The sequence below is a fragment of the Panicum virgatum genome, chromosome 1N (assembly GCF_016808335.1).
Source record: "Panicum virgatum strain AP13 chromosome 1N, P.virgatum_v5, whole genome shotgun sequence".
Classification (NCBI taxonomy): domain Eukaryota; kingdom Viridiplantae; phylum Streptophyta; class Magnoliopsida; order Poales; family Poaceae; genus Panicum; species Panicum virgatum.
Genome location: NC_053145.1, coordinates 46,926,867 through 46,939,558, shown reverse-complemented (window position 1 = coordinate 46,939,558; position 12,692 = coordinate 46,926,867). Strand labels below are relative to the sequence as shown.

The window sequence follows — 12,692 nt, the reverse complement described above, 5'->3', positions numbered from 1 at the left end:
CTGAGCGGTTGCTTCAGCACCGCTTCGGCTGATGTCACTCTCCTCCTCCTGCGCTAGAGCTTGCTGGGCCGCCTGGGCCCCTCGAGCCATCGCCTCCTGCTGCTTCGCGGCCTCTGCCACAAGGTCCACGTCAGGCTGGGGCTGCGGCGCCGTGTGCGGCGTACTGCATGCCCCGGTCTTGAGGGCCTTAGTCGGGGCGAGCTGCACCGCATCCTTGGCAATGGCCCCGGGGCTGGAAAGCGAGGAATAAAAGCTGAGGACAACAGGATTGAGAAATCGATCAAACACACAATCGAGATGAATTCCAAGTCTACTTACCCGGATCGAGCGCTCATGCTCCGGTTTCTCGTACCGCTTCTTCGGGCCCGCGGCACCGTGCCACCCCTCGAAGACTGCCCCGAGGGCGGTGCCCTCGGGACGACCTGGAGCCTCGGGGCTGTCGGCACGGCCGTCCCCGCGCCTGCAGCGGACCCATCGCCGATCAGCTCCTGGGGCGCGAATGTCTCCTCACCCACCGCAGGAGGGGACGACTCCCGCTCCGCCCCCTCGAGGGACGGATCCGCCGACGACTCCGCCGCGGCTCTCGTTTCTTTCGGCGTTGCCGACGCCCCCTCGTCCACATCCCACTGATAGGTCGGTGGGGGAGTCACACCCGCCGCCGCCCTATCGTCCCCTAGAAGGTGGCCCTCGGCATCCGAGGCCTCCTCCTCCTCTTCGTCCGTGGACTCGGGCGTGACAGGCCGCGGCTTCCCCTCCGAGCGTGCAATCTTGTACGCCTTGTTGTGTTTCTCCTTCCTCTTCCTTTTCCTCTCGGCCTTCGCCTCCGCTGCATCCTTCCGCCTCTTCAACTTCTCTGCGTGCAGGCGGTTGATCTGGCGTTCTTCAGGGACCGGTGGCCTCGAGGGGTGGCACTTCAACCCCTGCGAAGCGCGACCGAGTTGAAGTCAGGGATGAGGAAAGGGACTATGTAAGACACAACAAATTCGGAATCGAAACAGACCAGAGAAATGTACCCCACCTCGGGGCGCATCTTGATCCTCCAAAGATCCTCGGGGTCGTGGGGGAACTCCGCCACCGCGTACCTCGCTCTCCGGGCGGGAGTGGTGCGGGAAAGCAGCTCGAACGCCGTCCTCGAGCCCTCAACCTGGCTCCCGGGGGTGAGCTTGTAGATCGGCAGGGACCTCTCTATGAGAGGGATCACCCGCTGCCCGTGGAAGTTCACGACGACGGCCGCCGCCGTCAACCCCTTCTTCACCAGGAGCACCAGCGCGTCCGTGAGGACTCCGAGCTTGGCTTGTTGCACTGGGGGCGATACCCCCCAGTCCCACTTCGGAGGTCACTCCCGGAGTACCCTGTTGGTGAACGCTGGGAGCGCGCCGCGGTAGTTTCGAAGGTAGAACTACCGTCGACTCCACCCGGCGTTGTTCGTCGTCATCTTGCAAGGGATGTACAAATTCTTCCGGTACGGGCGCACGTACAGTGTCAGGACACCGGCGTGCGCGAACCGCTTCGGCTAGCCCCGCGCGTTCTCGATGAAGAGCTCGCCGCGGAATAGATGGATCCAAAGATCCCAGTGGACCTCGATGCCGAGGTACCCCTCGCAGACGGCAATGAAGACCGTCGCCTGCGAGATGGAGTTGGGTTTGAAGTTATGCAGCTCTGCTCCATAGTACTCGCATAACGCCCGCATGAACCTGCAGACGGGGACGCCGAAGCCTCGCTCATGAAGACGCACGAAGCTCACCACGTAGCCCCGTGGAGGCTTCAGCTCGGTCTCCTCTGGCAGCGGGGAGATCCACGCCGGCGCCCCCGAGTCGGAGTTCTGCGGCAATAGCCGGTCGGCAACCAACTGCTCCAGGACTGCCACGATGGCGGAGGATTTCCCCCACGGCAAGGGCTCCTGGATATCCGACATCTCTGCTAGTCGAGGGGAGATGTGGGAATGAAGGCTCCGGGATGGCTAAGGTATGCTCTCACTTTCCTTCCTCTTCCTCCTTTCGCTCTTGGCTGTGCGCTCAGGATGCAGGGGAGGCGGAGAAGGCGAAGCGAGACGAAGGCAAATGGCTAGATGAGCCCAAATAAACCCTTCCCTTTCGTTTTTATCCTTTGTGACGGGCGGGTCCGCGACCACAGCCCGAATCGACCGCATTGAATGCGGTAGATTATGCTGTCGCTGACGGCTGGGGCCCCACGACTGCAGAGTCTCCCACGCGCGCACATAGCAATAACTGCGGCACAGTAATCGGCGGGAGAGGCGCGACTATTGCACTGTCCCATCCGTCAGCCGCCGCCCACGCCGCTTCGTCAGCCCGAGGCTGCCGCCTGAAAAGGCGCGCCCGCACCGCACGAATCGGGCCACGTCGCCCACAACCAGCAGAAGACCCGCGCGCGCATGACTGGCGACTCCGCGCCGTCCCCGAATCATGAAGGAATATTCCTTCCGGGGTCTCTTTACCCTCGAAGGAATCGCATTCCGAGGCCTTACTGATCAGGGGTTCGAAGCCTGGCCCGCAAGGGTTCGACAGGCGCCCCAGATCGCCAGAGTCAGGGACTACATGGATGTGCCGTACAAGCTACCCTCGAACGCGGAGTTCGAGACATCCTACGCAGTGTTCAAGGCCAGTCGAGGGTGCCTAGAAGGGGGATCCCATCGAGGGAGAGCATCGAGCCCTCGGACCCTATCGAACGGGTCCGAGCCCCGCCTAGCGAACCTTCGCGAGTGCTTTATGTGACGTGTCCATGGACCACGAGCCGACCCTTATCGAACAGGGCACGGACGTCCGCTTGAACTACCCTCTAACAGCTCGCTGAAGCAGCCATAGCTCGCGGCCCGGGCATGGGTAGCATGGTGCGCTTCACCCCTCCTCCCTGCGGAAGGACGACGAGGGTCGTAATCGAAGTTGAGGGTTCCCCTGAACGCCTTCACATGGGCCTAGGCTCGGGGGCTCCTTGCACACCGCGGCTCAGGCCGCACCCTCGAATAGGTTGACAATCGTCGATGGTGAAGTTCCGCATGTCTAACTAAATCCCCCACTGTTAATGCGCGCCTGCCTGATGGTTAAGCTGAATGCCGGGTCGCTGTACCAGCAATGAGAATGCCGAGGGCGGCTGAAAGAGTGCCGATGCCGGCTGAAAAAGACGCCGAGCGGCCACCCCAGTGAAGCAACCCAGCGGGCAACGTTTATAGCCCTTGGACGAGCACAAACTCTCCTCCAAGGCCTCGGGGGCTACACCCGTGGGTGCGCTGACGCGCCCCCGCGAAGGAAACTTCACACATATTCGAGGGCTATAACCCTCTGTATATCCCTATACCCTCGGTCAGCCTCTCTGTAAAAGAGAAAGGGACTTTATTGCTCAATGCAAATAAAGATTACAAAGGGTTACCGGCGCGAAGCCGTCGAAAGGTACAAACACATTGCCACCTGCGTGGCAATTTTCCCTGTCTTCGGGAGGAGCAAGCGGCGAAGAAAGGCCCCGAGCCCCTGGCTGACACGACGGCCAGGCTGCTAGGGATGCGAGGAACAGCCCCCAGACCTCACGGGTCCAGCGGGATGCTCTCCTCGCAAGCTTTCTTCTAGCATCTCCTCTACCGAAGACTATGCGGGGGGTCGAGCTGGCGAACAGCATCCTCCGCACCGTCTGCCCGAGAGCAACCTTGTTGCTGGGGGGGACGATGCGAAGAACAACCACCAAACCTGGCACTAACGCCATGGTCAAGCGACTCCATCCCCCTTCAGGCTAGGGGACATCGCAGGAGCGGGACCCCACGGGCCCAATGCTCTTCTGCTGATCCCACTGAAGTAGAGGGATGGTGCGCACGCCCTCTCCGGTCTTCCCCCGCTGCTCGCAAGCATTCTTCTAGCACCAAAGCTTAAAAAGCTAGACCACCCTATCTGGGGGCCGGTCACAAAAGGCAAAGGAAAATATTACAAGACTTAGGTGATGCTGGAAGAAAAAGCAGGGAAGTTGGAGAACAAAGGGAACCCCACGACCCCTATATATAGCCGCGTCAGGCGCCAAGCTTCAAGCCTGTCGAAGGGCGAAGGCTTGGACCGCCCGTGATGGCGCGGCACTCCACGAGCAAAGGACGCCCTCGGTTACCACGCCGAGACACGACCGAACGAAATAAAGCGGGGCTGAGCCCCTGGACGCTAAGCGGCGTAGCGTCGGCTCAGGCCGACCGCCCTCGAACGGCGCGCCGCAAGGCAACCAGGGAAAGCGGGGCCAAGGCCCTGAGCGCGAGACAGCGCGACGAAAGCGCCAGTTGCCCAGCAGCGAGCGCCATCGTCGCCCTGGCCCCCCTCAGCGCGCGGACACGTCTTATCCCCGGAACAAACAAACAAAAAGGCGTGCGCCTCGAAGCTCTCCCCCCGTGGGCGCACCACCCTGACCGACGAGTTGTCACATCTGCCGGGTTGGCGCTTAGGCGCGCCTGGCAGGTGCACGACATTGACCGATCACGTCAAGGGAGAAATTGCCGAATTACCCTTTGGCCGAATCCCTTGACTCGACCAAAGTCTCGGGGGCTATTGTCGGGTACCACAATTAGGGACACCCTAATCGGGGTACTGAGACTACTCTAAAAAACACAAACACATGTTAACGCAACTGGGCCCACGAGGGCCCACGGCCTCCTTCCAATCTGGAAGAAAGCAAAGGACTCAAAGAAGCCCAGCGTGCGGTCCATTCGCACCCCTCTCGGGCCCGCAGGACGATCTCCGCCTCGCTCGAGGGTAGCGAATCCACCCTCGAGCTGGCAAACCATCTCCGCCTCGCTCGAGGGTAGCTAATCTACCCTCGAGCTGGCAAACCATCTCTGCCTCGCTCGAGGGGGGCGAACCTCCCTCGAACGAGCAACCATCTCCGCCTTGCTCGAGGGCAGCGAAACTCCCTCGAGCAGGTAATTCATCTCCGCCTCGCTCTAGGCCACCCCTCGACGTAAGGGACAAGCGGCCCCGGCGCTCAACCGCCCGTCGTACGGAGGCATTGAATGCCAACCACTCCTCCACAGTGCTCAGGACAGACGGCGTCAGGCGACCATGCCCCCCAGTGGCTGTGTCCGGAGTCCCATCCGCCAACTCCTATCACTGTTCTGCCATCCCGGGCGCTGTGGCGCACTGTGGGACCTGCGACGCGGGACGCAACGTGCCCGGCACTGCCACCGTACTATTCTGCCAACTCCGGCCGTCCGGACTCCACGTCATCACACGTATGGCCCCGGACCCACCTCCTGCCTGGGAAGGGGTCCGGCGACGCCACGTGCCCCTCCAAGAGGGGCGCACAGCACACGCAGCCGGAGTCCCGGACCTCCCCCCTCCAGGGGTTCGGGACCTCCACGCAACCCTCGGACCTCCTTAGTGCGCGCACCAGCACTCTATCCAGGGGGGTCCGGGACCGCCGCGTGCCCCGCCACCGCTGGAGCACACAGGACCCTGACCTACGGGGCCCACGGAACGCCATCACGCCACGTCTGGAGGACAGTACACCCTAGAGCAACAACCACGCCACCTGCTGGAACTGGCATGATGCCGGCGCAATCTCTGCAAGACCAAGGACGATATCCAGGACTACCGCCAGGTCCGACACCAGGCCCTACAGTGTACTTCCTACAGTGTTCGACCACTGCACCCCCGCGATTTGGGGGAAGACGGCGACTTCCACGTTCCCCTGCACATGTACCCCACCCCTCCTTGTGACTATTAAAGGAGGAGGCGGGCTTCCTTTAAGGGGGGTTCGGACGACGTTCTGGACATCAGCAACTACGGTCACCCACACTCGCGATCATCATTACACTCTCAGCACCACTGAGCACTCACCTCAACCGACTCCTCTTCTAGCAGAGACTTGGGAGCCTCCCTCCCTCTCTCGCTTCGCTTGTACCCCCTACTACGAGCACTCCGGGTGCAAGATAATACAATGCCCTCGCACACCCCTTTGCTGGACGTACGGCCCCGTGGCCGGAACCAGAATAAACCTGTACGTTACTGTGTTGCCTCTTGCATCAACATCTGGGACGAGGAAACACGCAGCATTTACTTGTTGGGATCCGGACCCCCGGGTCGGGACGCCGACAAGTGACTTCGAATAAAATGTGTTCATAATGAGTTTACCCTAGTCGACGTTACCAAGCATCATCTCATTTTCACGCTACCTTCATCCAGTCCAAATCTCCATATTCAGGCCACACGTTACAGAGTACAGACTCGCAGTGTCGACTCCCCACAGCGATAAAGCTGAGAAGAAATGGAATGCAAACAAACAAGAACGTAGACATACTTTGACTAGCTAGCTAACATCCATCCATCGGCATGCAGCAACGCGCCACCTCATTCCTTCCCGCCCAACCTTGGCCTGTCGCGTGGCGACGCGTGGGGGCCACGCCACCGTGGCAATTCAGTCCCCCATCAGGCGGACCACGTCATCCAACCCCGAGCAGCTCCCGATCAGGTCGAACAGCACGTCCGGCGGCACGGCGTCAACGCCGCCGATCAGGTCCTCCAGCTCCCCGGGAGGCACCATCGCGACGGCGCAGTTCTCCAGATGGCCGCCGCCGCCCTGATCAGCAGGCGCGTGGTGGCTGTAGCAGTAGAGCTTCGCGAGCTCGTCGATCGGGCTCCCTAGGCTCTCATCCTCCGCCAGGAGGTCGGCCAGCTCCGGCGGCAGCACGAAGGCCAGCTCCCCGCTGCTCACTCCGCTGCTGCTGGTGCTCCCACTACTGTTGTGTCTTGTGCTGATTAGCTCGCGCTTGCGCTTGTCGTGCGCGCGGCCGTCGCGGTCCTCCTCCTCCTCCTCGCCGTCGTCGTCGCCGCCGTCGAGGGGCGTGATCTGCAGCGAGCTCTTGAGGCGGCGGCTGAGCACCTCCTCCTGCTTTATGATCTTGGACCACGTCTCCGTCTCCTTGGCGCTCATCTTCTGCTGCAGGCGCTTGGACTGCCACACGAGCTTGCGCATCTGGTCGAAGCGCGGGCTCATGTGCTTCATCACCGCGCTGAGCAGGCTGATCTTCCAGGCCTTCTTGAGGTCGTGCGGCTTGCGGTAGGGCGGCACGCCCTGGTGCGCCTGGACCTCGCCCTGGGAGCCCCACCAGGCCTCGTGCCCCGTCGGCCACCAGGGCGGCGCCAGGCCGCGCTCCAGCGGGAAGCTCCGCTGCGGGGGCTCGCAGTGCTGGATGAGCGCGGAGAGCACGGAGCCGAGCGTGCTGTCCTGGATGTCCTGGAGGCGGTGGAGGCAGGACGCGATCCCCAGCGGGCTCTCACCGGCGGGGCCAGTGAGGGCCATGGGCCCGGCGCCGTCGAAGCTGACGTTGTCCTTCCACCAGCCGCGGAGGCTGTCGGAGGAGCCGGACATGGGCTCGCCGGCCTCGTCGATGACGCCGTACACGAACCCGCGCGCGTTGCAGGCCTCCATCATCTTGAGCATGTGGCGGAGGACGCCGTCCTGCGCCCGGAGCATCGCCTTGCGGCGGCACCGCACCTCGGGGGTCTCCTCCTCCAGCAGCCCGTCCGGCGCGAGCGGCCTGGACGGCGGCCCCGCCCCGGCCCGGAAGGCGCCCGCGCGGCCCTCCAGCTTGTTGAGCAGCATCTGGTCCTTCCACATGCGGCGCTTGAGGTCGGAGATCTCGATGGACTCGGCGCCCGACTCCGAGTCGCTGAGCTCCTCCTGCTCCGGCTCCGCCGCCGCCGCCGCCTCGAACGCTTCGCCCGCGCCGCCGCCACCGTGCTCGACGTCGTGCTCCATCGCCGCCTCAGATAACGGATGCCTCCGGCCGTGGATGCCGCGATTCATAGACGCACGCGCTAGCTGACACGCCCCTGCGCTGCGTAGTCGGTGGTCGCCTGACCTGACACGGACGCTAGATGATCTAGCTAAATTGCTGCGCCGGCGTGGGGAAGAAGGATTTATACACGCGACCGGAACTGAGAAGAGCCGCGCGCGCGCCGCTAGGAGTCTGAGAGTCAGAGGGGGATCGAGCGTGCAGGCGGTAGATCAGTAGATATCGCGGCCAAGGTTAACCTAACCGGTGGGAACTGGTCCGGTTTGACCGGTTACCGGTCAAACCGGTCCGGTCCAGTTCCGGTTCCGGCCGGTACCCAACCGGCCAAAATTCAAATTTTAAATTTGAATTCAAAAAATGAAAAATTCCCAAAAAATACTTCAAGGTGTGATGAATCTAATGGTGTCAAATTTTCTCAAAAATTCATTCATTTAGTATAGTTTGTGGGAATTTAAAGTTAAATCAAAAAAGAAAAAGAAAAAAAATGGGCCGGCCCATGAAGGCCCACCGATCAAACCGGTCAAACCGGCCGGTAAACCGGTTAAACCGGTCGGTAAACCGGTAAAACCGGCCGGTAAACCGGTTGCACGGGAGCGTTTGAATTTCAAACCAGTCAAACCGACCGGTAAACCGGTCAAACCGGCCGGTAAACCTGTCAAACCGGCCGGTAAACCGGTCGGAACCGGTTGCACGGGAAAATTTGAATTTATTTGAATTTGGATTTGAATTCAACCGGTTTCCACCGGTTACCGGCCTAACCGGTCCGGTAAACCGGTACCGGAGGGCGGCGGTAACCGGTTTCCGGTTGGGAAATAAAACCCTGATCGCGGCTCGTGGCGTGGCTCCGCCGCAACGGCCCCGCGAGGGTGGCCAAAGGAAGTAGCCGTCGACTCGGGAATTGTGAGAACCACTCAATTTGATAATATTTTAAACCAATCGTCGGTCATTATCATTCAAATGAGAGTTAATATGTACTTGTCGAAGAGCGTGCCACGTGTTATCCCATATTTAGAGACATGAATAATATCAAATCTGGTAGTTCCGGTATGTGCTCCAACATACGCCCAGAATCAGTATATGCAAATACCGTTTACAATCGAATACATCGCCAATAATCCACAAAGAGCAATTTTACAAAACCAGAGTTCGAATTTTAATATTACAAGTTCAATATAGGAGGGTTCAGCTAACTTTCAATACAATCCTTGGGCTCACGAAAGCAATATTAAACAGGAACTTAAAATTTATTGTATTTACATGCTCTCACAGAGTTCGATTACGATAAAATCTACTACGATGATGATGTCTTGCTCAAGAACACCATCCCAGCCTCAACGACCTACTCCTCCCCCGTACCTGAAATGGCGGGGTAGAAGTGGCCGAACACCACTTCCGGTTCACCTGCAACTAGGGTTAGAAGCACCCTGAGTACAAAAGTACTCGCAAGACTTACGCGATTAAATAAACAAGGATTATTCAAAGGCTCAAGTAAAAGATGTAAGGTTAACTAATTATTGCATAAGCATGAGCTCTCTAAACTAACACATAGCAAATTTAATTAATATTGCCCGAACCCCCATTAAATTTTAGTAGAACATATTAAGAATAACATAGTTATTCCCGAGTTACTAAAATCCATTCCAACATGTCCGCACTTCTACGAGGAGTTTATGGGATAAAGAGCGTGCTCATAACCGAGAACGCGGCAATTCGAATTGATTATAACCTTGCAAGGGTGTACTACTTTACCCACACGACACAATGACCATGCGGCTCACCCAACCCGCTAAAGTTGGATAAGGGGGTACTCGCGTCAACCGTTCCCAATAAGGCTCGATCATTGAAATTTTTACACCTAGCTTACGCGTAGAGACTTAGTTCCACCGGGGACATATCTAAATTTTCCTACACATAGTTCCACACGGGGACACACTAAGCCTCTCTGCATAGCTCTTAGCCACGTATCTAGGACTGCACATCAATGATCAAGTCAAAGAAGGTAATTGACTCATCCATACCATGGTAGCATGGAAAGGTGCTCAAAACCGACGTCATCCACGGACGGTCCTTAATCGATCCAAGCGGACTATGCCCATGAGACTCCATTCTCTAGGCCCTACCATTCCGCTCGAATCTCGGTACTACCAAACCCTTACAACCAAGCCGTACCAGTGCAACAAGGATAACTGGCAAGTGTGATACTCCAAAACATCTTTTTTCTGGCAACCGATATAAGTATTCTAAGCAGGGCTAAGCATCTAGTCAAATTAAATAGTTCATTGATTAACAAGTGACAAGGACATGGATAATAATTCAAGGAAAGGTAATGCAAGAGAGTAGGTACCAAAATGCAATACATACATACTATATAACCCAGTAAGACCTGAGTGAGATAACTAAACTAAATCAGATTAAATAGGTGGAAGGACATATGCTTAGCTGCTTACCTTGGTTAACTTTGGGCTCGACCACGAACGGGACTCCGGGCTCCACGGGTTTGACCTCCGACGGTTTGGTCACTATAATGCATGAATGCGATGCAAGAATTAAGAAATGAACTTACAAAATAAGCATAAATCTCATTTTAAATTGAGCATTCATAGGACATCATAAGAAACTCATGAAAATTGGTTTTGCAGCAAAATCATTTTTCTATAATTAATCATAAATAGATCAATTTTCAGCTATTCAAAACAAGATAAATCAGAAAAGGCATACAAACTTAACTAAACATATCTAAAAAAATTATCATAGATACTATGCATGGAAATAAAGCTAACAAAACTAGTTTCACCCTTTTATCACTTTCCAGCAAAAAGTTCTACATTAAACCATTTTCGGACAGAGCAAACGAAAACACACTAAAACCCTAACAAACAGCAGAGAAACATACAAAAAATATTTTTCCTAAGTAGATCTCAGCGATACGAAACCAACAAAAAAAGTTTCGTATTTTTCGGAGCTATACACAAATTTCTACGAATTTTGAAAGATTGCTGCTCAAACACAAAACCCTAAAACGCTAGGTGCACCCCGCAGAGCCGGCCCAGAGGCCGACAGGCGGGGCCCACGGGCCAGCGGCCCACCCAGGCCGGGTCATGGCAATGCTGGCCTTGACCGCGGCGTGAGCGCGGCCAAGACGTCGCGCGTCGGGCGGTGCGCGCGCACGCGCGGCCACGGCGACGGCGAGTGGCGGCGGCTCGAGGCGGCACGGCGAGGCGGGGCCGGAGCAGGCCGGGGGAGGCGCGCACGGCGATGAGGAGGAGGCGGTGAACCTCACCCGCAGCGGCGCAGATGGGGAATGGCGGCGGAGGGGCGGCGTGACGGCGCTAGGCGGCGGCGGCCCTACACGGCGAGGGAACAGACCAGATTAGGAGGGGAACGGGTCGAGGACGACTAGGGGATGCTCCCCATGCGAAGAATCGAGGAGAGGGTGATCGGAGACGATGAATCACGGCCGGCAGCGGTGTTTCTCGTGGCTGCGTCAATGGAGGTCGGCCGGGCGCGAGGTCGATTCCGGTCGGGGTTGGGCTCAATCGAGTCTGGTGAGGGGCGGGGGAGACAGAGGGCGAGGTGAGGAGGCTGTGGGCGAGCGGAATCGAGGAGTGGCGGCCGAGATTGGTCGGGGTGCCGGCGAGGGCGGCTCTGCTCTGCTCGTGCTCAAGGAAGAAGAGGAGGAGAAGGGGAACACGGCAGAGGGGAGGATAAGGGCGGCGGCGAGGTCGCAGATAAGGATGTGTACAGTGCGGGGAACGAGGATGGCCGACACGTGGAATGAGGTTGGACGCCGGCGAAGCCGACACACGGCATGCCGCGATGCGTGCACTGGCATTCCGCGCGTTCAACGTTTTGGGGTCGTGACAACTCTCCCCCCTAAGAAAATCTCATCCCGAGATTTAGATAGATAGGATGGAAGAGATAAAACTCCGGGTGGATTGAGGCCATATTCACCTAGACAGGGTAAACATCTAAGAGATGATGCACAAAGGCAGGAGTGATCTGGTGTGATGAGACATTCTTAGTGTTTTCTTGATGGTGACTGTGTCCACACATAACAATATCTAGAAAGATGACTTCATTAAGAAAGTGGGGTGTGGTAGAAAGGAAACTTACTCCTCGGAAAAGAAATCGAGGTATTCTTGACGTAATCGATCCTCATGCTCCCAAGTGGCTTCATCTTTGGAGTGATTGCTCCACTGAATCTTGACAAACTTCACCATGCTACGCTTCACTCTTCTTTCATCATGATCAATAATGGCAAATGGGTGTTCTTCGTATGTAAGGCCCGGTTGAAGTTCAAGCGACTTGAGGTCGATGGCGTCGGTTGGAACACGAAGACACTTCTTCAATTAAGAAATACGAAAAACATTGTGCACTGCGGAGAGTGATTGAGGAAGTTCTAATTGATAAGCCACTATGCCAACTTTCTTGGTAATCCAAAAGGGTCCCACATAGCGTGGCGCTAGCTTTCCTCTTACTTGGAAACGACGAGTGCCCTTGAATGGAGAAACCTTGAGATACACATAATCGCCAATCTTGAGGTGAAGTTCTCGACGACGACGATCAGCATAAATCTTTTGACGAGATTGAGCAATGCGAAGATTCTCACGGATAATTCTGACTTGATCCTCAGCATCTTTTACCAAATCCGGACCAAAGAAATGTCTTTCTCCAGATTCGGACCAATTGATCGGAGTTCTACACCGTCTTCCATAGAGAGCTTCAAATGGAGACATTTTGATACTTGCTTGATAACTATTGTTGTAAGAAAACTCTATGAATGGCAAGCAAGTAACTCATTTCTTCTCATATATAAGAGCACAAGCTCGTAGCATGTCTTCTAAGATTTGATTGACCCTCTCATCTTGACCATCAGTTTGAGGATGATAAGCCTGTAGGTGAGATCAGTTCCCATGGC

The 12,692-nt window shown here is 56.8% G+C and overlaps 1 protein-coding gene across 1 annotated transcript; it reads right to left on the bottom strand.

The window, feature by feature from the left end:
• Nucleotides 1–6,302: 6,302 nt before the first annotated feature.
• Nucleotides 6,303–7,785, bottom strand: LOC120654124 (putative ETHYLENE INSENSITIVE 3-like 4 protein). Its single transcript, XM_039931688.1, has one exon. It carries the CDS (start codon nt 7,783–7,785, stop codon nt 6,394–6,396), a length of 1,392 nt encoding a protein of 463 aa, XP_039787622.1. The 3' UTR covers nt 6,303–6,393.
• Between the last annotated feature and the right edge of the window lie 4,907 nt (nt 7,786–12,692).